Source organism: Colossoma macropomum, unplaced genomic scaffold (genome assembly GCF_904425465.1).
Source record: "Colossoma macropomum unplaced genomic scaffold, Colossoma_macropomum, whole genome shotgun sequence".
NCBI classification, from domain to species: Eukaryota; Metazoa; Chordata; class Actinopteri; order Characiformes; family Serrasalmidae; genus Colossoma; species Colossoma macropomum.
The window spans coordinates 11826214-11853377 of record NW_023494795.1 but is presented as its reverse complement, the minus strand read 5'-3'; the positions used below and the strand labels follow the sequence as shown (position 1 = coordinate 11853377).

The window sequence follows — 27164 nt, the reverse complement described above, 5'->3', positions numbered from 1 at the left end:
GAGAAGATGATTAACTCTGATCAGCTCTCAGCTTCATTATAAGAGCGAGACGAAGGAAAAAAGGTGAGATGTGTTGCTTTTCCACCGTTTACAGGCTTTAACTTCTGTTCGGCGCTGCTGCACATGAATTCCGATCTGAGCGTCACATCAAGGTTGCATGGCCACGAATCGGATGCGTATCTGATCTAGGACCACATATGAAAGTGGCACATTAGGGCAAAAAATCGGTCTTCAACCTGGTAATGTGAACGTAGCCTTTGTATTGACAGGCTCACGTCTGCTTGTCCAACTTTTTCTGTTTGGTTGTAACGTCAAGACAAAACATTTGCTAAATTTCATGTGTCATTTTTCTTTCAGCAAAACAAGACTTGGTACACAATCATTCTTAATCATTAAAGGCAGATCTACTTACAAATACAAATCAACTGGAATACTTAAGTCCACACTTTCAACAGAATTTCTCCACTTCTTTCAATATATTTCAATAATTTTTGCCTATTTTAATGTTTTGTATTGTACACTTGAGACAGAACATAAGTATCAGCTTCATTGTAGCCACAAAGAGCACACATAAACACTTCTTTGGGTGCCCCCATACTTAAGAAACTCCTTTTCCGCAGGACATGATGGCGGTGTTACTGACACGTTTCGCACATGAGGTTGTTTCTACTGCTTGTCTTATAGAAGGTAAAAGGTGCTCTTTAATCTTTACTGATGTGGAAGTGCACACTCAGTAAAAATGACTAAAATCAATGAGAAACATAGGTAAGACTTTCATTACCCCACCTCCTTATGTAAAACTAATTCCGTCGGAGTAGGGGAATTAGGACTGAGAAACACTCAGAGCTTTGTGCTAGCACCCTCTTAAACGCCCCATCACTCTAGCATGCACTCACCCAGTGGAGTGAAGAAGTGTGCTGGAACACAGGAGCGTGTTAGCAGCATTCCCGACACCTAACCAGCATTCCCGATCATGATTTATTTCAGACTTGTGCTGTAATTACTCTCATGTAATGAAGGCAGCACTGCAATACAATTACCCACACACATATTCACATACCTACAATACCTGTAAACCATGTATTTATATACACTGTATGTGTAAAGTTGGGGAACACATCATCTTTTCTAATGTGAAAATTATTTGTCAATTAACCAGGGAAAAATCCAGCAACTGTTTTAATATAAAACAAAGATCCTCGGAGTCTCTTATTTTGTATGATGAGCAGATTTTACCGAAATAATGATTTGGTGATTTTCTTTCCCAAACTATTGTTAAAAGCACATATTGAACATCTTTCGCTCCAGCTGAAAGGTTTGAATGCTGATGAGTGCTGATATCACAACAAGGGCATAAAATAAGTGGAGCGTGGAATTTTTGTTTGGCATTGTTGTCACAAATATGATATTGTTTTGTATAAGTAAACCATTGTCAATGAGGCGTATGAGTGCATCATATCACATTAAAGCAGAGGTTGAAGGACAGAGAGAAGCTTATGTAATACACACTGCCATACTCAAAAGACTGGGGCGGCCTACCAAAATTCCTTCAAGTGCACAACAACGACTCATCCAGGAAGTCACAAAAGAATCCAGGCAAATGTCTGAAGAACTGCAGGCCTTAAATTAAATCAGTGTTCACGATTCCACCATTAGAAAGAGACTGGGCAGAAATGGTACCTGTAGGAGAGTTGCAAGGAGAAAAACACTGCCAACCAAGAGCAATATCAACTATTTAAGGTGGAACAAGAAAATTTGAATGAGAATCTGACTTCAGCTTTGTGACTTTTTAGCGTTTGACAGTTTCTAGTTGTGGATTAAACGTATCAGGAAACCAGCTGGAGTGATTATTAATGCAAATAAGCCTATTCATCTCCAAATTATGGATGTTTGTCTTAAATCTCTCTCTTAGCGATTTCATTAGCTAGTAGCTGGACAAGATTGTTATCTGCCTTGCTATGTGACCACCAGTCTGCGCGCTGATCTTCAAGAGTGAATTTGCAGTTCTACATTATCTCCAGCGTTTGACCATTTATTGTTAAAACTGTGTTGAACGGTCAGCAGAGCTTTATTTTACTGCATTATTTTACTTTTATCTACAAATCTAATTCTGCTGTGGAGCCACAACAGGGCAGTAAAAGAGCTGCATGTTGCCGACCCCTGACCTAGTCTAATATTACATTTTGCATGAGGATCTGGAACCATTTACTGTGACAAATATGCAAAAATAAAGGAAATCGGGGGGCAAATACTTTTTCACAGCACTGTAATTAGCGCGCTGTAGACTGTAGATTTTTTCTTCTGTAGATTCTCATTCAGAAATCGAATCTTGTGTGTCGTTCCATCCAAATATTGTGATATTGTTATGAAATCTGATGTCTGCTTTTGACCTTCGAGTCAACATCAGTTACTCCTCTAGTCTGGTGTTGGCCAGGTCTTGATGTCATGGTGTTTTAGCAACTCTCACAAAACACACACACTGGCCTCCTGACACAAACACTCTCAGACATCATTGCTTTTTCTCCTGCTGGTCGTAGCAGAAGTTCAGTCGGGTTAGAAAGGTTACAAAATAAAGTGGCACTATTTATAGAAGTGGAAGCTGCATTCCTCCTTACTGCAGTCTCTCTGCTGCGCTCGTCACACTGTGTGTGTGTGTGTGTGTGTGTGTGTGTGTGTGTGTGTGTGTGTGTGTGTTGGGGGGATTATAGAACATTCTGCGTTCCTTAGAGACAGCCACAGGACAAAGTTTTAGGAGAGGCTCCATGGAGATAGACCTGTTTGTACTTAAGTTGCATTAATAGACTTTATTAGAGGACAGGAGATTAATAGTTTCCTGTGTGTGTGTGGGACAATGAGGAAGCGACGGTTGTTATAAAGGAGACGTGATGTTCTCCTCACAGGGATGGATGTGACATGCAGGAGAGGCTGCAGTACAGTCATTAACCTACATTTGTTTTTCTTTTCCCTGCGGTCAGACCTGACTTCTCATAACTCTTCCTTTCAGAGTGTCATCCATTGTTATATTTGCAGTGCAGTGCCAGTTAATAGTATAGATACATCTGATTGAACGTACACTACGGGACTAAAAGTATGGAAGACTCAAACATCACGTCCATGTGAGCTTGTTGAACATCTAATTCCAAAGCTATGGATTGTATGGAGTTGGTCCCGTGTTTTCCACTAGATCAGGGGTCGGCAACGTACGTCTTTTTCACTGTCCTGTTGCAGCTCCACAGCAGAATTAGATTTTTAGGTAAAATAAAATAATCCTCCTTTGCAGTAAAATAAAGCTCTGCTGATTGTTTTAACGCTGTTTTAACAATAAATTGTAAATTCTGGAGTTAATGCATAACTGCTAATTCACCCTTTAACCCTGAAGATTGGCACACAGACTGGTGGTCACATAACAACACAGGAAGTTTCAAGACGAACATCGATATTTCAGAAATGAGTGGATTTATTTGCATTTATGATCACTCCACTATGTTTAATCTACAACGAGAAACTGTCAAACACTAAAAAGTCATAAAGTTGAATCCATTTCTTATTTCCATTCTACTATAAATGGTGCAGCAGTTACATTCTGGCACCTCAGGCACCATTTAAGGTGGAACAGGAAATTAGAACAAGAAGCTGAATGTAGCCTCGTGTGAACGCTCAGATCGGAATTCATGCGCTTTTTTCCACTGTGTGTGCACCATCATTCAACGTTACCATGGCAGCAGCGCCACAGCGAACAAAAGTTAAAGCCTGTAAACGGTGGAAAAGCAATACATCTCACCTTTTCCGCCTTCGTCTCGCACTGAGTAGGATTTGCGGATGCGGGTCATCTCAGGACGCCGGGTCGTTCACATTAATGACAGATTTGAATCACTCACCTAAACGAGTGTGAACCATCGTGTCAGAGAGGTCGGATTTGAGCAATGAGGCTTGTGATGCGAACGTGTCTTTGTTAATGTGTTTAAGCAATAAACATATCGTCATGGTCCAAATAAAAACAAGTATCTTCCAAATTGGTAAGTTTACAGGAGAGGGCAAAAATGCCCTTTTTAATGTAAGTCAATGTAAAGAGATTTTATTCTAAGTGATTTTGGGGCATTTCTATTGGTCCATTCATCATGAAAATTCTACACAATGTAAAGGAGAACTGCCGTGTTCAAATGCATAGAAAAATAAAAATAGACAAAAATGGAGATCCGTGTTTTTCTTTGGACAGCGACAATTTAGTAATAATACATTTATTTATAGAACAGTTTTCAGTTTCATAGAAATAAGGCCTTCTGTGAGAAGGGCTGTCCAAACCTTTAGCTGGTACTGTGTGTACTAGTTACTCACCTGCACTCAAAACCCAGATGAGCCATTTCCACCTGTCATTATATCGAGCTGACCACTATGTGAGTGTGTGTGTGTACACACCACGGCTGCTTCCACACCCTCATTTACTCAGACTTCCTCTTCAACCCCCACCAACAAATTTGACTGTTCTTAATAAACTGTTCCCTGGACCCCTACACACACACACACACACACACACACACACACACACACACGTCATGGCTTACGTAAGGCCGTAGTGCAGGTGCTGTACCGTTCACCTCTCTCTTGCTCTCATTAGTTCTCATTAGGAGTTTTCTAGTGCTTCCTGCTACACCTCACACACACTCTCACACACACAAACACACTCACACACACTGATCCACTTACCTCACGATGCTCATTTCACTGACACACACTCACACACTCTCTGATCCCCCTTTCAGAACCCATGCTCACTCTGTTACCCTCATAGTCCCTTTCTGTCTCTCACTCACTCACTCTCTGTCTGTCTGTCTGTCTCTCTTTGTCTCTTTTTCTCTTTGTCTCTTTTTCTCTCTCTGCTTCTCTCTCTGTCTGTTTCTCTCTTTCTCTCTGTTTCTCTATTTCTGTTTCTCTCTCTGTTTCTCTCACTGTCTCTCTGTTTCTCTCTATCACTGTTTCTCTCTGTTTCTCTCTATCTCTCTGTTTTTCTCTTTGTGTGTTTCTTTCTGTTTCTCTGTCTCGTTTTCTCTTTCTTTCTCAATCTCTCTTTTTGTCTATCTTTGTCTCTCTCTCTCTCCCTCTCTCTCTCTCTCTCTCTCTCTCTCTCTCTCTCTCCCTCTCTCCCTCTCTCTCTCTCTCTCTTTCTCTGTCTCTCTGGGCCAGATGTACATACAAGCTCAGCAGCAGTGTCTTAATGCAAACACATACGGTCACATTGCATCTGGATTGAATGTTTGATTAACTGTGACTGCAGCTCCTCATGTAAACTGCGAGTAGCTCCACTCACTAACTGCTCGTGAGGTGCAGAGTTTAAAAACAGTGTGACATAATGGAGCCGTCAGCAGTCTCGAGACAAAACAAAAGAAATGAAAGTTCAGTGATGAAGAGATAGTGGACGGTCTTTCCCACCAAAACATGCCGCCGGCGTGTTATTCTGCCCTGCTCAGAAAATGTCACGGCATATTTTGTCTTTTCACAAATATACATCTGATCCAGGAATCTGAAGTTACTCTGATACATACTTCTGATAAATACGTTTCACCTGGAAAAACTTTGAGCTACACAACTGGACCTTAAAACCACTGTTCTACCTTTGAGGGAACATTTACATTGTTTCAGTAAAAAATGTACCTGCCCAGAACCTTTATTTCTGACAGTGTACATAACGCAGAATGCATCCGATATGCATCTGAAACTGCCGCAAAAGGCTTAGTACATCTCGCCCTGGGAGTTAAAATAGTGTTATTATGAGGTTGTTTTATGCTTTTTTTCTAACTAACAAAGAAGACAATAAAGATGAATAACATTCAAAAATTCACTGTTTAATGAACTTTCCTGCTAATATAAAGGATAAATAAAACTCCAGTATCTTTTTCCTGTCAACATTTAACACCAAGGATGTGCAAAGTAGCAGCAGTAAAATTATAACAAAACTAAATCAGTTTTTCTTTAATCAAGTAAATAAAAAAATCATCATTTAAACAGTGCAGTCTGTGCTCTGTCTGTCTAAACTCTGCAACTAAGTTCTACAATCAAAGGTCTTTACTGAAAAGGTCAGCATCTCTCTGTGCTCTTGTGAGAGGCCTGATCTCCTCTGAGAGCATATATTCCCCGCTGAAGAGGAGATGCACTCTGAGGGAGCGGAAGGGAAAGTGGTGAATGTTTGTGGCAAACTTGTTCTCTAAACAGTTAAATTTAAGCAGTTTTGTGTAAACATTTCAACTCTAACCCTTCGTCCAGCTGCCCTGCATGTTCGCAGAGAACTACCTCCTGAAACTGTTATCGAGTGGAGCCACACGTTCGCAGAAAACAGAAAACAGAAAACTGTTTGCAGCTGTTTGGAAACGTTCTTCTACATTCGCCGAATTTGACCGCACCTGTGGCCTCGACATGAAGAGACACGATGCAATGTTTAAAACTTTATTTGGAATTCTCCGTTACGACTCCATTAACGATTAAAGAGAACAGCACTTCGGAATAGAAGATGTTAAAGCTCATAACATCAAGACGGCTTTTACCATTAGCTTTAGCTAACTAGCTCACTAGCACAGCTATAGGATGTGCTCCCACAGCCAGCTAAGGTCAGCTTCACAAATAGCACAACTGACAACATTTTTTCTGAGTTTAGCGTCAAATGCTCGCACACTTTTGAGGATTTTGTTATTTAAGGTTGCCATTGCGCTTTTGTTAACTCTCCAATATGCAGTAATGTTAAAACATTCCTAGGTAGTGTGAGAAACAAACATGATGATGTCACCAACTAATCGACTATTAAAGTAGTTGCCAACTAATTTGGTCGTCAATTTCAGTCGACTAAGTCGAATAATCGCTGCACCCCTATACCACACACACAGGCCATGAACTGCTCACTTAAGCTCATGCCTTACGTTTCATACGTAACACGCAAGCAAAATGTGTCCAGTTGTGCCTGAAAACTGCCATAAAGGGCTTAAAACATTGCTCCCTCTCTGTGAGGACTCTGTGTTTAGTGGTGTGATTTTGGGCAGTGCTAGAAGCATTCTGGAAGACTTTTACTGCGCACACACACACACACACACGCACACACACGCACACAGAGTGCAGTGCATGGGGAGCTCTGTATGCCTATGCACCTCGTCTCAAAACAAAAGGGTTGCGTGAGAGGGGAAGGTGGCAGTTTAGTGGTTATGCATACTTTGCGTGTGTGTGTGTGTATGTGTGTGTGTGCGCACACCTGGCTGTGTCTCCAGATTTGGTTCTGTGATCACCATTTCAATCTATACCACAAACCACACACACATATTCGTACCACGCTGCCTGTGTGTGTTTTGGCACTGAGTCAAATGGCCATCTCAGGCTACACACACCACTTTATTCCTTTGATGCTCTGCAAACCTTCCCGTTCCACTTCCACACTCATTTCTCTCACACGCGATCACTGATGGGGAGATATTGTCGAGAGTGAAGCTTCAGTCGGTCCTTGTTCCACAGTGCTGAATCACAGAAATGCACCCACGTTTCTCTTTATGTGCACTAATGTTCCTGCACTGCCTGTGTGGGGACGTCTCGCCTTTCAGTTCATTTTAATACTAATTAGCATGCTTTCCTTGTTGGTTTGCTGTAACATAACATATTCGTACCTCTGTTGCTAGGGTCTGCATGCATAACACTCATTTGTAATTAGCTGCACCAGTTGCCGGTTACAGTAGCCTGACGTATTAAGTTACTCAAAGTTGTGTTTTAGCGGCAGTTTGAAAAGATGCGGTGGCGCTTCACAGGTCTCGGCGGAAACCTCTTCTAGCCTTTCCCTCCTAGCACTGGTGGTATCATTTGATTGGGACAGTTCTAACTAGTGGGTGCAACAACTAAATTGGGGAGAAAATTGGAGAAAGAAAAGTGCTGTACTGTATTGTAAAGAATGTGTCCATATAATAATAACAACTGATAATTATTGTTATTGAATGATATGGAAAATATATCACACTAAGACTTTACTCATTACACCCAGCACTATTAAAGACTAGCAAGGTTAATTTGGTGGAAAATAATATCACATGTTAAGATTTGTGGTCCTTTTTAATGTAAACATTTGATAACATTTTTTGAATTCATTGTTTCTGTGATGTAATGAAAATGAATGCAGATATTGAATGCAGATGCCCAATACAGGGCATCTAATCAGGACAGATGTCATTGCTCATGGAACAAAACCTTGTATCTCCATTTTTGTCAGTTTTTTTGGAAATGCCAGCCACGTTTTACATTGTGTGACAGTTTCATGAGGACCAATAGGAATGCTCCAAAATTACTTGGAAAATAATCTTCCATTCAAAGTTTAGATTTTCCTTCTCCTGTGAAGTTACCATGTTGGAGCTACAAGGTTTTATCACGACAGCGACGCTATGTCAGTCGCTATACACAGTAGGAAAAAAGAGCCTGTTTAATCTTAGGGATAAAGAATGCTTGGAAAATTGAATAATGAATAATGTAAAAATGAATAATGACAGTTTTGGTGCAAATGTCATTAGTTGCTATGCTGTGATTATGCATCATTTGAAGCTGCCATTGAAACCCGGCGTCACCAAACCCTGAAACGAGGTGTAAAGTCTCCTCCTTCATGCAGTATTTTTTTGGCTGCCATATTTTACATTTAGCTACACAAAGTGTTGTTATTGTTCAGACTGTCGCATAACGTCCACATGATGATGTTTTGATCTGGGCCATTCGGGGTAATTTGTGGAAATTGCACGGATCCTTTATCCCATATGAACTGGCAAGTCAAATAACACGCAAATTACATTACCAGGCCTGCTCTGGTATAACTAATCCAGCTCCAATAGGGCTTTAGACTCTGCATTCAGCTTACGAAGTCCAGTATGTCATTAATTTAGTGTAGTTAAGATAGATACATCATTGTGTATCATCATTGTAACATTATATAACATACTGAAACAGCAGTGTAATGTCACTGCCTGTTATTTATGACTGAGAATAGCTCAGCATTGATTTTAAACCCTCAAACACACACACACACACACACACACACACACACACACACACGCACACACACAAACTGCCGCTCAGCTGTGTATTTGTACATTCCGGTAGCTCTACCCACTCGCAGCGTTCTTCTCTCCCTCAGGCGGGCTGTCATGCTTTGTTCATTTTCCGGAACGCTACCATTGACATCCAAATTTGCCTCTGTCCCTCCATCCCTCCTCCACCCTTACATCCTACTGAGCTCATCTCTCCTTCTGTCAGGAGCCACCAAGCGAGAGAAAAGAGGAGAGGAAGCCGAGGGGAAAGCAGCGTTCCACTCCAAACACTGACGAATCATAACAAACAGGCATCAGGCTAAATCCAAACCTGGCTATATTTGGACTAACAAAGAGTGCAGCAATAACACAGATCACTCTCTCTCTCTCTCTCTCTCTCTCTCTCTCTCTCCCTTACACTCACTCACTCTTTCAGTCTCTCTCATTCAAACTGGCTCACTGGCATGAGTTGTAATTACCATCTGTTGCCAAAGCCGTGATTGGTAAATGTTTAATATTGATAATAATATTGCAGAAAACAGTAAAGTATGTGCACATGTATGTACTCTCATATGTATCTTTCACCCATATACTGTTCCTCACTCTCATTCTCTTTCTCTCTGTCACTCACTCCCTCATTCACTTGCTCACTTATTCACTGCAATGCACTCTCCCTCACTCATTCACTTATATGCACTCTCACTCACTCGCTCGCTCAGTCTCTCACATGTTCACTCTCACTCACTCACACTCACATGCCACATGCATTCACACACTCAAGCTCGCTCTCACTCGCTTATTTATTCACTCACTCCCTCACTGACTCGTATGCTCTCTCATTCAGTCATCCTCTCTCACTCACTCACTCACTCACTCGCTATGCTCTTTCTCTCTCACTCATTCTTGCTCACTCCCTCACTTATATGCTCACTGACTCGTATGCTCTCTCACTCAGTCATCCTCTCTCACTCGCTCACGGCTGTGTTCTATCACTCTCACTCTCTCTTGCTCACTCCCTCACTTATATGCTCACTGTCTCGTATGCTCTCTCACTCAGTCATCCTCTCTCACTCGCTCACCGCTGTGTTCTTTCACTCTCACTCTCTTTTGCTCACTCCCTCACTTATATGCTCACTGACTCGTATGCTCTCTCACTCAGTCATTCTCTCTCACTCACTCACTCGCCATGCTCTTTCTCTTTCACTCAGTCATGATCACTCCCTCAACTTATATGCTCACTGACTCGTATGCCCTCTCACTGAGACATCCTCTCTCACTCAATCACTCACTCACACTCACTCACTCATTCACTCACACTGACTCACTCATTTGCTTTTACTTTCCACTCATGCTGTCACTCACACTCTCACTCATTCACTCTTCTCTCTTGTACTCATTCACTTTTATGATCTTTCACTCACTCATTCACTCTTATGCTCTCTCACTGTTTCCTCTTCTGTAATTATTTTTGTGCTTTGGGTCCCACAGTAGTCTGAGCTCTGTGTAACATTAAGGAGCATGAAGAGAGGAGAAATTAATCTAGCTACAGAGATCACGATAACAGCATACTAATGAAGAATACAGGCTGGTCCAAGCAGTCATTTAAACAGCTTTTACCTTTAGCTGATTAGTTAACGCAGCCGGTTTCAGAAACGTTAGCTTTGAGAAACTCACGTTTGTTGTCATGGCTCAGGAAACTGACAAGATAAAACACTACGAACCGTGAATCGGCCAGGGGAGTCTCCTTTCTAACCCATCAGTGAACCATGTTCTGTTTTATTTTCTTATGCATTGATCCAGTGAATCGATGGTTTGATTAAGTATGTTGTTCGACATGGTGAGATTTGATTGGCTGCTGCATTAAACTTGCTTCAAGAAGCTGAGGCACTTGCAACTGTTGTGGCTGAGTTGCAAGTGAGTTGCATGCAACTCAAGTACAATTTAGTTTTAATGAAGGGTTCAAGCAGCTGAAGTTGCATGCAGTTTCACTGTGTAAAACCAGGCTTACACACACAATCTGGCTCTCTATCTCTTACTCACTTATATGCTCTCTTTCTCTCTCTCTCGCTTTGTTGTCATTTGTTTTATATTACGCGCAGGCGTAAGAGGATTTCCACTAACTAAACTAAAGTTGTAAATAAAGTGCTTTCAGCTGCATCAAAGCGACTCCTACTCTGACCTCCTACACACGAGACTGAGGGCCATCACACCGAATTACCCGAGAATCTTTCACCCTGAGTCCAGACTTATAAATATTTATGGCAAACAGGGATTAAAGCTTTATACACTCATAAATACACATGCGTACAGACACACACCACTGCTTGGACTGGGTTTTTCCCAATAGGGAAATGTGGAGTGGGTTATATAACTGCCACACACTCACACACACACACACACACACACACACACACACTCACACACACAGAGCAGAGGGTGAAACTGTCAGCCTGCAGGGAGGGTGTAAAGAGACATGATGTTTTGGTTCATCGGAGGCACAGAGGAGACATCCAAAGCAACTCCGTCTGCACAGTGCTTAACACACTGCAGGTGGATGGCACAGAGACAGAAACACACACTGAAGGCCACTCTTCACCTCCCTGCTGTCAGCACTGAGTCTGGCATGTTGAACAACCTGTGCTGAATTTCAGGGTGTGCTACTTTAATAGCAGTGTCGACGTCCATGAGGAGCATTGGGTCAGGGTTAGGTTAAGGGTCAGCTTTAGGGTTCAGGTTATGGCCATAGGTGAGCTGGAGAACTCTAGAAATACTTTTTAACAATTTGTCAAAATGTAGATGAAGGCTACTGTGGTATTCCAGAAGCTTTCTGTCTGCTTCCTTCAAAGAAACATCACATGTATTCTACCTGTGAAGTGTGCAGTAACCCACGTATTTACAAGTAATCGCACATTTTTTCACAAGTGAACACATTTTCCTGTGATCACACATTTTTGACACGTGAAATGTGCAAAAACGTGCATTTATTCTTGTGTGAAACTGTAGTGACTTTTCTGTAAGGGTTGTTCTGACAAGGTCAAGATAAGATTTTTCACAAATTCGTGTTACAAAACTAAATCTTAACTTAGGAATTATTTCTTATCTTACACACTTTAAAATGATGGTTCTGCAAGGGTTCTTCAGTAAAGGAAATGGATCTATATAGAAACGTGAACACTCAAAGAACCCTTTGCATGATTAAAAGTTTCTTTGCACTCTAAGAGTGTTCTTCAGATTGATAGAGAATATGCTGTAGATGGTTCTAAATAGAACCCTTTTAAAAAGAGTTCTATATAGCACCAAAAAAGGGTTCTGCTATTGTTACTGCTTTGACATCGAAACAATAGAAGAAACCTTTTTGGTGCTATATAGAAGTTGGCGTCTCTACATTAGAGGCCTGGTCCCACCAGATGTCGCTGTGGAGCACTGCATGACATGATCAATAATTCAGTACAACAACTAATGTATATATTTATTAGCATTGTTGCGTGTTTATTACATATGACAGTGGAAGGGCTGTCTGATACATTCTAAATATCTTCTGTACCTGTTGTGTAAATGCCAGTAGGCTACCTATTTCCCCATGTTCAACACCCTTTCAATAATCAGTGGTGGGGCGCAATCAGGTTGGCCCCATGCTGAGAGCAGCCATTAAAAAATAATACATTTACCTACGTCCAGACGTTTAGTAACATCGTTTACGGTATGAGAGTTGCTACGCAGCTAGCCATTGTTCCTCATCAGTTGTGGTAGCCGCTCATAATAGCAAGGCAGTATAATGAGTCGAGTCGAAAACGTAATAAAAGTTAGATTTGGTACCAGCCATTAGATCAGAAATTAGAGATTAAACGTTTGGGACACACCAGCCTGAGGATTTCAGCATTATTCAGTCTGGAAAAGACAAAAACTGCTTCTTTAATCCAGAGAGGTTCAAAAGAAAAATATGGCTAACTATGAGTGTAGCTAAAAACACTCTGCTGCTTTCCTTGCCTGCCCTTGATATGCTATCAGTTGAATTCATTCATGGATTTGTGGACTTTTGGACAAGTTTGCCCAGATGAAAGATCGTCGTGCATCTTTTCTTTTCGAGCAGTGAATGTCACTGGTGGGTCGTTCTGCATTATTACAGGGCGTGTTATTCATAATGCCCAGAAAGCATGTTTCACTGCTCTGATATGTTGCTTTGGATATGTAGTTGCAGACCATGGTGATCGTACACTGATAGATAACTTTGGATTTGTAATGCGATGCTGTATAACAAGGTTTTGTGAGATCTGATGTTGTTATCATATCACTTATATTCTCCACTTCCACTGATTCCTGCACCACATTATGTTACTGTGTGAATTTGTGAATTCACTGGTGGAGTGTGTTTGTGTTTGGATCAGGTTCGTGTGTAGTTTTGCTGATGAGTCGGCTGCTGCCCCTACAGTTTATTGTGCCCCACCAGGCTTTCTCTGCCAGAGACGCCACTGGTGTTTAGATAAGGTGACCATACTTCCTGTTTTTCCAGGATATGTCCTGTTTTTAGGACCTAAAATGTGCCCAGCCAGGATTTCTAAATGGGCTAAAATATCCAGGATTTGGCTTTGCTTGTATTTTGACATTTGCTGTTTACAGTCTGCCCTGTGCAGCCCTGCTGCCCCGAGTGTCCTCCCAAAACCACAACAGGGTCAAACTAATGTATTTATACAGCCTCTCTCTCTCTGAGAGCAGGTCTGCCCTATTTCTGGTCTTTTTTTCTCTGTTATGTTGTTATATAAGACTGCTCTGGTGGTGAGCAGGTGAATGCCTGTTGGAACGTGAGCTCTCTGTCCTGCTTCTCAGGTGCCTGTTTGTTTGGATCTGTCTCCAACATGGCCACCCACCTCATTACCCAGTAAACCTTGCATTCCACAGCTGAGGCTCAGGACCAGGTGCCAGCCATGCCCACCCAAATCACCAATGGCAACCGCAAACTGGCATTCCAGAATTTAATTCCCTGCAAATTTTTCTGTCCATCCATCCCTTCGTCCCGCTGACTCCTGGTTGTAATGGAAAACTTTGCTCTCTCTCTGTTTGTGCTTCTCTGACCGTCTCTCTCTCTCTTTATTTCTCTCTGTCTCTCTATCTCTCTCACTACCTCTCTCTCACTCTCTCTCTATTTCTCTCTCTCTCTCTCGCTCTCTTTCTTTTTTCTTTCACTATCTCTCTTTTTCCCTCACTCCCACACCCTCTCATTCTCATTTTTGTCTCTCTCTCTCTCTATATCTCTCTTGCTCTATTTTTCTCACTCTCTCTCTGCATCTCTCTGTCACTCCCTTTGTCTCTCTCTCTCTCGCTTGCTTTCTCTCTTGCACTTTATTTCTCACTTCCTCTCTCTTTCTTTCTTTCTCTCTCTTTTGCTCTTTCTCCCTCTCTCCCCTCCTCTTTCTCACTTTCATATGTGTATTTCTCTCTTTGGGACTCTCTCTTTCTCTCTCTCTGTCTCTCTCTCTCTCTCTCTTTCTCTCCCTCTCTCTGCTTGTTAAGCTCCTGTTTCCTGGCCTGTCAATTGAGTAGTGGGAGCGCATTAAGTATTGATTAAAGGAGGAGACATTCTCTTTCATTCAGTAGATCTTTTGTCCTCCTCTGTCTTTCACCAGGAACATTGAGTCTGATGTACCACACAGTCAGTTGCCTAATGACACACACTGCCTGTCACACAGATCACGTCTGGCCGTGTGTTTGTACACGTATCTGCACCCCTGAGTTTGACCGTGCATACGTGTGTGTAAGTGTGTGTCCACGTGCACGTCTCTGGATTCTTTTTGGAGTTTTTTGGAGTGATTATGTTTGCTGTCTATGTAGGAAACTCTTGAAACAGCCAGTCAGGACTTATGATTAATAAACCAACATTTGGTTTTGCCTTTCTCTGTTCACTATTGTTTGAAAGCAAAGGTACAGAGGGCAGGATTGAGCACTGTGAATGCTGTGTGTCCCTTGGGTGGCTGGAGAGGATCCTCTGCACTCTGTTACATAACCAATACATAGTCATCAGCAAGAGATGCAATTAGATGTTATATTCCCAAAAGTATCCAGACGCCTCTTCTAAGTGAAATCAGCAGTGGATCTGGGTTCTCTGGAGTGATGGAGCTCCATCCAGTACCTTTGGGATCAGCTGGAGTTTGTGATTCTGAACTGATCGTCCAACATCAGTACCTCATCTTACTTATGCTCTTGTGGCTGAATGCAGTCAAATCCGCACAGCAATGTTTCAACGTCTAGTATATATTGCAGCTTAGCGCGGCTGGACGGTGTACACTTGTAGAAAATTGAAAGTGATAAAACCAATCCATTTTAGGTAAGATATGCTAGGCTAAGATTACAGTACTACATATTAGTGATAGAGAGTTTCCACACTCTTCATTTGTAGGATGTGTGTGATATGATACATTATATTAAGTTTATAGACACCTGCTCATCCAGTGTTTCCTCTGAAATCAAGGGTATGAATAGGGAGTTTGTCCTCCTTTAGCTGCAGTAATATGCAGTAACTCTTGATAAAGATGGTTCTTTAAGGGTTCTTCAGTAAAGACAATGGCTCTGTATAGAACCATGAACACTCAAAGATCCATTAAAGGGTTTTTTGTATTGTGAAATGGTTCTTCAGATTGACAGAGGGAGGATGTGCTGTGTATGTTTCTATATAAAATCTTTTTGAAAATGGTTCTAAATAGCAAAGCTTGGCATCGTAACAGTGCCCCTCTAGCTGGCATTGGTCATGGTGACCTTAGGTTCATCTGTGGCCACTCCAGACCTTTCTATTCTATTGGCGATGTTTTTCTATGGAGATTACACAGGTTGTGTTTGTGCGCGATTGAATGCCTGTGTCTTCAGTCGGTGCACTTTAATGTAGCTGAATTCACTAATTAGAAGGGGAGTCCACATACTTTTACAAATGTACATTCTGAACCTACACCTTATTTCAAAACTGCCTGTAACAAAAACATGTAATGATCTTTTGAATATTGCTGTTGGATCAAAGCCTCCTATCTCCAGAATGGTAACTTGACAGGAGAAAGAAAAAACATACTTTACTTTTAATGTAGTTCAATGGAACCGGACTTTTTTCCAAGTCATTTTGGGTCGTTTCTTTTAGTCCATTCATCATGAAATTTACACGCAGTAAAAAGTGTAACAGGTATTTTCAAATTATGTCAAAAACTAAAAAACGTCAAAAATGGAGATACGAGGTTTTCTTCTGACAATAGTGGTAAACTACTTTTGTATTTCAAGTCACTCTAGTATGAGCGAAGTTCTTCTTTTTCTTAGCTTTTTAACACTGCTACCTGTGTAGCAGCCACACACATACATTTTACGTGTAGTTTAACTGCATTTTGATACAGTAAATACATTAGAGATATTACGCAGCCGTTTAACCGCTTTCCACTTTAAAATAGTCCCATGCTGCGGATTTTCAAACTGCTTCTTAACTTCTGAAAACGTGCCTCGCTGCTGAGAATAATGAGTGTTTATATCACCTCAACTAAAATATGCATTGGCCAGCTGTGATACAGATCTTTTCAAATGTCGTATGAATATATATGTATATAAATGTAAATGTAACAGGAATATGAGGACGATTAGGCCAAAAGATCATCATATCCTCTGTTTGTGTGTATAGGAGTGTCCAGTCTGGAGGAGCTGACGATGGAGCGTGCACACACAGCATTGGGACGTGTGTTTGAGACGTTGAGGGGGATAGGCCACGCTCGGGATCACTTGAAGCAGCTCCGCTCAGTCTACAGTGCTGGAGATGGTGTACACCAGGTCAGTGCCACTACAACACTTACACAGGTCATCACACCACCAACTGTTACCAGAGTTCTTCTAGGAAAGTCTGTTCACTCCGTGGCCATCTTGGCAACATTGCTGAGCAGTTATTTCCAACCATTCAAGACCAAACTACTGTCTCTTTGAATGGAGAGAGACCAAAAAAATGTGACAATCCTCTCAGATAGGTTGTAGTGTGTGGCTCAAATAACGCACAAAAAACACATTTTTCAGGTTGTTAGGGCTACTGGGCTTGTGCTCTGCAACAAAAGGGGAGGTTATTTCCGCTGGCAGCTTTACCGGTAAGCTGGTTCGCTCTTTTTATTGAAGGGCAGGACTTTGTTTGTAAACAGACACCATGGTGAGCGTTACCATCTTTCCCATTCTTATTTCAACCAGTGACCAGTCTCCTCCTTCATATTCATTAAATTACTTTACAACAAGTGGCTAATTAAGATGAAGATTAAGTGACCCCTGTTAGTCCCACAACAGGGAAGTTTCACCTCCGCAATCTAACCCATCCGTGCAGTGAGACACCACATACACACTAGTGAAGACACACACTAGGGGGCAGTGAGCACACTTGCCCAGAGCAGTGGGCAGCCCTATCCCCGTGCCCGGGGAGCAGTTGGGGGTTAGGTGTCTTGCTCAGGGGCACCTCAGTCACGTACTGTCGGCTCAGGGGATCGAACTGGCTGGTTCCCTAACCTCCAGCCCATGACTGCCCCAATTCAGCTTCTGAACTGAGTGACCTGGGCTTATATGTATGCATACAGTACAATAGCAGTCAAAAGTTTAGACACACCTACTCATAGAAACTATTTGCTTATTTTAATTGTTTTCCACATTTTTAAAATAGATGGGAAGATATCAAAACTGTGAAATAACACACAAGCACACCAGAGTCTGGTGCAGCTGCAACATGCAGAGCATCTAACTTTTACAAAACTTTCACATTGGACATAAAACAGGCACACTGAGGTGCGTACACACCGACCAATCAGAATACAGCTGACAAAATCCTGGTAGACGTGGCTAATTTAGCGTGCAGTAGATATCAGACTGAATGTACCTCTGTCAGCTCTGCGTCAGAGGCCGAGACTACATATGCTAAGATCTTTGCTGACTACTGAAAACTACTTATTGACAGGACATTTAAACAAGGCGACATGAATTCTCTGACCAGTCACGGCTGTTTCTGCATTTTCCAGAATAAAAAAGTAGTCTGCCCAGTGTCACCATTTGCCCGTTATGTAAGGAGCAAAGGACGTCTTTTTGCACTTGAACACATTCTGCCCATCCATTCAGTTTTTCTCTGCAGCAAAAACAACATGAGGAAAAAACTGCATTGTGTCTGGTTTGTGTAGTTTTGATGCAAAATAATGGCCAAACATTTCACATTTTCATGTCGTTTATTTGTGTCGCGTTTCCTGTGTAAAAACCTTTAGGCTGAGGTGTTTGATATGTATTATTCTGTTTCACTGGTATCTGTAATTAATTATGTTCAAACAGTGATGCTGATTATGCAGTGTAGCCTGATGCCTCTCAAAACATACTCAGTCAGCTTCAACAAACATCTTCGTCACATTCTTTGTTTCGGTTTTCTGTCTCAGCTGAAGTCACTGTGTCTCACACACATTCACACAAACACAATCTCTCTCTCTCTCTCTCTCTCTCTCTCTCTATCTCTCTCTGTCTCTCTCCCTTTCAGCTGCACAGAGATGTGCCAGGCCTTTGTTTGTGCGTCACAACTGATAACTGCATTGTGTGTGTGAGGAACTGTACCTACCCAGCTCCTTGTTCCTATGTGTACGTGCAACTGTGTGTCAAAGAGAGAGGGAGAGAGAGAGAGAGAGAGAGAGAGAGAGAGAGAGAGAGAGCAGCAGTTATATAAACTAATATCTCGCTGTACCTGTGAATTGCTCCTGCTTTTCTTCTTCAGCAAAGAAGCAGCCAAAAGGAAGGAAACAGGAATTGGAAAAGAGAGAGAAAGAATTGGGGGGGAAGAGATAGTGAAGAGAGAAAAGGGAAGAGAGAGTACAGAGTGAGAGAGATGCACTCATATGGGAAATTTTTATATAACTCTCTTTTATATAAAACAAATAAAACAAAATTGTCTGCTGGTAACAGAATGGTTCTGATATCGTTGTGCATCTCTAGTATTTGTTGTTGTTGTCGTTTCTTTGTTGATGTTGTTACTGTTATTGTTGATATTATGCTTTGTCAATATTGTATTTGATCCAATCATGTCAATAAAGATATCTTGATTGATTGATTGATTGATTGATTGATGGAGAAGAGAGATAAAGATAGAAAAGGTTAGAAGACAGACAGGGAGGGAGAGAGAGACTGAAAAATTAATAATTAAAGAGGAGGAAAAACGAGTAAAAAGAAAGAAAGAAAGGAAGAAAGAATGAAGACAGAGTGAGAAAGTATAAGCGAGAGAGAGACAAAAAGACAAGAAAATAGAGAAGGTAAAAGAGAAAAGAGAGGACAAGAAAAGAGAAAAGGAAAGAGAGAGAGAGAAGAGAGAGAACACAGACAGGAAGGGTGAGAGAGAGAATGAAAAATTCATAATTGAAGAGAAAAGAAAGAGAGAGACAATAAAAAGAAAGAAAGAAAGAAAGAAGACAGAGAGAGACAGAGAAGACAGAAAGAAAGAAAGAAAGGGAGAAAAGTAAAGAGCGAGAGAGAGAGGGAGGAAGAAAGTGTGTAAAAATCGTGTCCTTTATTAATTTTAGGGGACTAAACTGAGCGAAAGTTTCCTGAATGACAGCATAAAGACGAAATGTTTCTGATCCAGTAGAGAGAAAGTTTCAGCTCCTCTGATCTTCTGGGAGGCTCTCATTAGCTGTTTAACCTCTGACCCCTGTGAAACTGACAGAGTGAGAAAATGTAAAATTGACGGTGGAAAAATTTTGACACTGGAAAAAAACGTTTAAGGGAGTGTGGAAAAAATGAAAGCCGTAGCAAGGAATGTCAGCTCTATCAGTGGCCTTTGTTCTCTCTCTGTGTGTGTGTGTGTGTGTGTGTGTGTGTGCGTGTGTGTGTGTGTGTGTGTGTGTGTGTGCACATCCATGACCGAGAGAGGAAAAGTCTGAACTGCTTTGATGACATTCTCATCTGTTCAAATGTTTCTCTTAGTTTTGAGTGAACATCCAAACTGTGCTGCAGAATTGGTCGTGTTTACTGTGTGGCGGTGTGTGAATGTGGAAGCTGCCCACTGATTTCAAAGCTTACAGTCTTTACCTGCAATTAATCCACTTATATGTTGTACGCAAGTTGTACGTGTACAAATCTGGGCATTGATTTGCCAGTTTGACTCGGTTTGATTAGATGAAGCTACGTATTTTGAAACTCAAACCAAAGAAACACAGCCCCTCCACAGCCGTGCCCCCAAAAGACACGTTACATGCTTAGTTGTAGCCGATTGTCTGTTCATTTGAAATTGATCGTCACAAATGATGCCAGGAGGGGAGGCTGATGCATCTGATTAACGACTAACCTTAGCTAACACAACACTTAGCGAGCTAACGTTAGTTTGTTGGACTGAGTGAGTCCCTCAGAGTTGTGACTAGTCTTGACTGGCGGAAAAGCCATTTCGTCTAAATGGGGAAAGAACATGTGAATGCGACAAAGGAATTAGCTTCCGGTAGAGATTCATTTAGCTTTTCGGCCGGGTTCATCTAAATGAACTTTGACCCCATGAATTTGTGAATCTCGTGAAGGCTGAGCCAGTAGAAAACAAGACAGTAAACTGTGGTGTTTTCTTCTGAAATAACAAATGGAGGAAATACTCCTCAGTCAAGATAATGGCGCTTGTGGCTCGCAGATGTGAAAAATAAATTGTGCTGCTAGCATTAAACGCTGAAACACAACCAACATTAGCTGTTCACTAAATTTTAGCTTTCCTGCTAAACCCTATCACATCAGGGCCGCCCATAATTGCCAAAATTTCCAACCTCCAGGCTCCTCCACTCCACCATTTAGCTTTGTGCTAAATAATTGCCTTTATCCTAAACAGTACTTGTATAGCATGTATATAGACCAAGGTCTGCATCACTCTTCAAGCTCTAGATGACTGTTTGGCAGAGTTAGGGCTTTGGCTTTCTTGCGAAACAAAATGCGAAACAAAATGCGCCAAAGGCGCCTTCGCGAGCTTACAATCTCACATAAGTTTTGCAATTTTTTGTTGCCTCTCGTGGTGCTCCACTCCAACAGGTGACGCTATGACATTTTATGATAAGTTCCATGACTAGTGGAAAACAATTCTATCACAGTTCTAACTATGGCGACGTTTGAGTTCGGAATACCGCCACCATTTAAGGTGGAATGGGAAAATTAGAACAAGAAGCTGGTGAGTAGAAAGCCAACTTCAGCCTCGTCCTCTTGTGAACCTAAATATAGAATAACCTGTGTGTTTTGGTGCTTAGTACACTTAGCATCTTACATTGAGGAGATATTCATTGTTTATTTAACAAATGCGCGTTTCACAGTGAAATATTGGTGTGTCTGCAAAAGCACTTAGCCTGCTTCTTGCAAAACGAAGCTCTGCAAAGTCGTCCATCTTTGTTTTGTTACAGACCAGTCACAGGCCTTGTTGCGTAGCATCTTCGTCTGCAGAGTTTGTCAAGCTGCCATGTGCACAACATGGTGAACGAAGCCTCCACGCAACGTCTGCAGTTGTTCATTTTCTCTGAAATTACGTCATATTGTTTACTGAAGCCGGGCAAAAGTCTGCCGAGGCCTTAAGCCATCATAAGCAATGGCACAAATGCCAATTTCTCTACCGTTACCTGCTTGTCTGAACCCCCCATCATGTGCAGTGATACACCTTATTGTCCTGATTGATTGGATGTTGGAGTTCACCTCATTTGTTTTTTCTTCTGTTTACAGAGCTCATAGTAGCCACAGAGACTGGAATTTTTTTTGTTGAACGTATATTTTATTGACAGCTACTGGATTTTTGGTAAATATTACAAAATGCTCTGTCTGAAAAATCATCTCACTTTTAAGAATGTTACAGGTTCAGTAACTTAGTCAGAATTGTGTTTCTTATCAGTGCGTGAAATGATTTCTAACGACTGACAGCATCCAGTATGAACCAGACTTTCATAAATAAACATCCAGTAAAAAACAAAATGCATGCTTTGAAATTCATTTTTTTTTTGCCTTGTTATATGTTAATAAAGAAGTTAGCTGTGCTGAGTTGTAATGCCAGACATCGGTGTGTGAACTCATTCCTAGTGACTGAAATGCAGGTCCAGCGTCTCTGTAGCCTGGGGGGTAAATTGCTGTTTCATGTAGATGTTGCCTCAAAATGCAATTTGACTCTAAAAAGCCAAGTCAGCTTTTTTTTTCTCATGAATCACACTGTCTTTTTGTGTAAGAGAGAAGAGAGCGCAGGATGGTAAACAGATGTGTTATGTTTGAGAGGTTGGGAACATAGCGTGACTTTGGCTCCACACACACACAGATGAGGAATGTACTCTAGGGAATGCTGTCACCTTCCTCCTTTTTTTCAGGGCTCATTTTCACCAGGCCATGTAGTGTGTAGAGCAGACAAGAGTGATGGCATCTAGTGTGATAGTTGGTCTAATGATGATTGATTTTGATGCAGTGGTTTGAGGAGACTGGAGACAGATTTGACCCATAAAGTTCAGTTTTTATAATTAGTCTACAAAGAGTCAGTATAATCAGATTAATACACAGTAGGGCTGCCTAGTATGGATAAAATGCTAATATTGTTTTTTTTCATATATATTTCAATTGTAATAATAATACAATCATATGTAAAAGTTTGAACAGCCCCAGTCAGATTACAGATTGTTGTTTTGTTGATTTTCTAAGTGAAAATAAGGGAACAAACGTAACACACAAAATATAATTTTTTTGCATACAACCGTAACACCTTTTTATCTTTTGGTTTACTTAACTTTGGTAATAATAGTGTTGATGTAACATATTTTATTCATGCACAAATGATACGTGATGATACAGTGGTACACATTTGACTCAGTGCATTAAATGCAAATTCAGTACATCACTTTTTTTCGATGTATATTACAAATGCATCAGTGAATTAAATGTAAAATGGTTAAAGATCTATTTTGGTGGATTATATGAATACTTTTTCACCAAAACACTCACAGAAACACTCATCTAGTGCTGTGATTGGTCACAGCACGCAGTAAAAACCATTGTGATTGGTCAAAAAGCTCAATCGCATATCATATCAGCATTGCAAAAGCCAACATTATAAAACAATTAACAAACATTGTGCTGTCCTGCATTAGTACACTGTCTTCAAATGCTCACATAAACACATGCATGCACACACGCTCATCCGACCATGTGAGTTAATCAAGAATCGATGGCTGGTGTCTGTTATCGGCAGGAATTTTGGAGACCCAACTTCGAACGGAGCAGCAGGACAGAATTCTGGGAAATCACATCGCTATAGTCTGCTGTCCTCACTACCCATAACCCTCTTCTCCTTTTTTCAAATTTCAACTCCTCCAAAGTTTTTATCTAGAGTGACTCATTTGCTCCAAACAGCTGTTTTTAGATTCTGAGAGTCTGATTGTGTTCTTTCATAACTGGAGCTTATCTGCATATTTTCTAAACAGTGTGTGCTAAACTGAACTGTGGGGCTGTAAATCCCTGTGAGCTCTGTGTTTAGATGTATCATGTGCAGTTTGTCTGTCTTAGAAATATACACCGGTCACTTTATTAGAAACACCTACGTCGTGCTGGTGTACAGAGACTGTAACTCATGTTGATGCATACTTTTTTTTGAGTATCTTCTAGTCCTTCAACAATGGTCTGTTTCTGACCACAGAGCCCCTCTTGGCTGGATATTTTTAGTACTGGACAACTCTAAACCTAGCAGCGACACTGACAGGTGAAAAACTCCAGCTATGACAGTGTGTAAAATCTCTACACGCTACCATGCCCTTACTACATCAGTGTCACTGCTGTGGAGATGATAATAATATGCTGTCAGAAAGAAACTGACCAATGATGAATGGAGTAGAGTGTGGTGGACAAATTGTGTATGATAAAGATACAAGCTACAGTGTGTAATTGCACACTTGTATAGTGAACCTATTAAGGTATTAGGTAGTTGTAGATGAGGAGGATAGTGGCCTTAACTTATACTCAAGTATCAGTGAAATAATAAAGCAATAAGTCACGAGAGGCGATGGGTCACTGCGATTTTATCACAGGAGGGTGTTCTTAGTTCTAAAACTCCCTTCCCTGTGAAAAAAACCACGATAACACACGGCCTCAAGTGGCTTATTGCTTTTATAAAATGGCAGCCAGCATGAAATATGATAAAATACACAGAGTTATTATTATAAATAATATGTAATAATCATAAGGTATTATATAATAATCAACATAAATATGTATTCCACCAAGACATGTAGTTCCTTTAGCATACAGTATCGTTGCCACGCAACCATGGGCCGCTGCATGAGGAGAACGTTCTGTCGCCCGTCGCTGTATATTGCGGTCATTTCATGAATTGTTATCTTTTTGTCATATAACAATGAGCGTATGATATCACAGCACTGTTCAATGCAAAAACGTTTGCTTTATAAGTACTTTTTGTGTCACCAAATTACCACCGTGAGTCTTATTTAGCACCAATTCAGCGGTGCCCCTCTTCTCATGCTGGGGCTGAATCTCGAACAGCTCCCTGTTCCCTACATAGTGCACTACGTAGAAATTTAAATATCCTGCAGCCCAACAGAGCAAAATACAGCTAAGTAATAGTCATTTGGGACTCAGACACATCCACACTCAGTAAATGATGCACTGTTTGGCTGTCGAAGCTAGAATTTCTAAACTTTCATATCTAGCACACTATTTAGGAGTACGGAGCTGTTTGGGATTCAGCCTGGATTTGATTCGACTTCTGACTGAAACACAAAGATTTGAAGCGTGTAAGTCATTGAAGTGACATTTTCTAGACTTTCATACTGCAGTTTTACAGTTAATCACACCGTAAGTACTTCAATTCAAGCCTGTGATATTAATGATGGAGTTGTTTAGGCTGTTTGCTATCTTTTAGCCTGTTAGCTAACTGACCAGCCTAGGTCTAGTTAAGAACTTAAGTCTCCAGCCCCTCAGTTTGAACCAAAAAAGTGTTCATACTTCATAAATGTACTCGGTGGTCCATGTGAGCAGCATTAGATTATTCATTGACAGCACAAGGGTTTTTCCGGCTATATATCGTGGATTTTACAACAGCTTTGAACGCGGCTCAGCCAATCAGATTGTAGGACTGGAACTTTTACAGCTGCTTAAGCAGGAGTACAAAAGTACAAGATTTAAAAATCATTAATAGAACTGCAGCAGAACTCTTTAGTACATCTAGCATATATATAGTCACTGTCGGAACAAAAGCTTATATCTCCAAAATGTTACCTTGAATGAGAATGAAAATCGGTCTCAACGTCTAATGTAGGTTAATGTAATCAAAATTTCTTTATAAGTAATTTTGGACCTTTTCTGGTCCATGCATCATGAAATTTTGACACAATATAAAGAGCAGCTTGGCATATTTAAACAATGTAGTGAGTTTTAAATAATGTATCGTTGCTGTGAGTTTTGTTTCCACAGTGATGATATGTCAGTATAGAGACTGAAGATCGCTAGACACTCATCTTTCCTTTTTGATGTGCCCTTGGTCTAAAATAAGATTTGATATATCTCTACAGTCAGCTTTGTGACAAGCACACAGCAGTCACCAACGTATGATGAATTTCAACAGAAAAATGAGCAGTAAAATGTTAAAAGTAGATTACTTTGCTCAGAAATTACTCAGCTTGAGTATAAATAAAATTATTATCTATTAAGAACTCCCTGGAGTCTTTGTGTACATAACTGAGAAAATATAACTAGTTACTACCAACCTCTATGTATTTTATCATTTATATTATAATTATTGATTTCAGTCTCAGAATTCAAGACTTATTATTGGATCTGTTGTCTTTAAGCAGCCTAGAAACTGCATCAGCAGATCAGAAATAAATCAGGATCGCTAGTGAGTCTAAAGTTGTGCAGAAACTGAAAAGTGTATCACAGTTACCTGAAGTGTTTTTGTAAAGGAGGAATTCATGGACATTGAGTACGCAATTTTTCACCTCCCTCAGAAGCTTAACTGCTTAACTCAGACCACATTTTTTCTCAGCATCACTCTTCATGCACTTGAGCTCCCTCCAGACTGTCACACTGACGATTACTCTCGTCCTTGCTCTAGATTGGTCATAACGTTTTCAATGTCTGTTCTTCCTTTTGTCTTTTGGTTTCTTCTGGCTTGAGGCTTTAATACTGAGCATATACTCTCAGAAATAAAGGTAGTAAACTGTCACCTCTTGTCACTGGGGTGGAACCATCAAGGGTACATCTCAGTACCTTTAGTTAGGAAACATAATTGTACCATAATCTACAGAAATTATATTTTATATTTTTAAGTTGTACTGACTCCACACACCCCGTCTCGTCTCCAGGTTTTTTATTTTATTGTTCTGTTTTAAGACTTGAGGTTAAGATACAAATATGTACTTTTCACTTATTAACTCGTTTAAGTTTCACAATTGGACCTTAAAACCACTGTTGTACCTTTGAGGGAACATTTACATTGTTTGTACCTCGATGAACAAGAAATGTACCTGCACAGAACCTTTATTTCTGACCGTGTAGAGCGCCAGGCCAACAGTTGTGTGCTTATGTTATCATGTACAGCACAGCGCATGGGTGTTTGGAAGAGTCTGATTGGTCCAATTCAACTACAAGCAGTTCACAAGCTCTATGTTATAACTTCAAATTTCCCCACTTAAAACAACATTGTTGACAATGTAGGTTATAGTAAAAATTGCAGCTCTTGAGATTTGAAAATTGCACTCAAATTGCAATTTCAAAATAAAAGTGATTAATCTTTCTGCCCTAGTGGAACAGTGGAAATCTGTTCTCTGCACTGATGGAGCTCCATCCAATAGCTTTGGGATGAGTTGGAGTGCAGTTTGTGATCATCCAACATCAGTACCTGACCTCACTAATGCTCTCCTCACAGCAGTGTTTAACATCTGCTATCCTAGGATTTCAGTTCCATGATTCTGTTGTGGCCATCATATTTGGGATCGAATTTCTGGCTTCGCTGCTCCAGGTGAAAGAGGTGAAAGATGCCTAAAATTACTCTCCTTACTTTGGAAGAGAAAAAATATCACCTTGACAAAGTCGATGAAATAGGCTGCGATCCTTATACAGTTCCCCCGAACTCCTGGTCCCACTTAAACTGGCGGAAAGCTACCAAATTAGTGTTTTCCTGTT

The 27164-nt window shown here is 40.8% G+C and overlaps 1 protein-coding gene across 1 annotated transcript in view; it reads left to right on the top strand.

Annotated features, from left to right (window-relative positions):
- Window positions 1-27164, top strand: part of scfd2 (sec1 family domain containing 2) — a 236551-nt gene that overhangs the window by 184253 nt on the left and 25134 nt on the right. The window contains exon 6 of the mRNA XM_036581471.1: window positions 16675-16820. Within this exon, the coding sequence (XP_036437364.1) occupies window positions 16675-16820 (146 nt within the window). The remainder of the gene's footprint in view (window positions 1-16674; window positions 16821-27164) is intronic.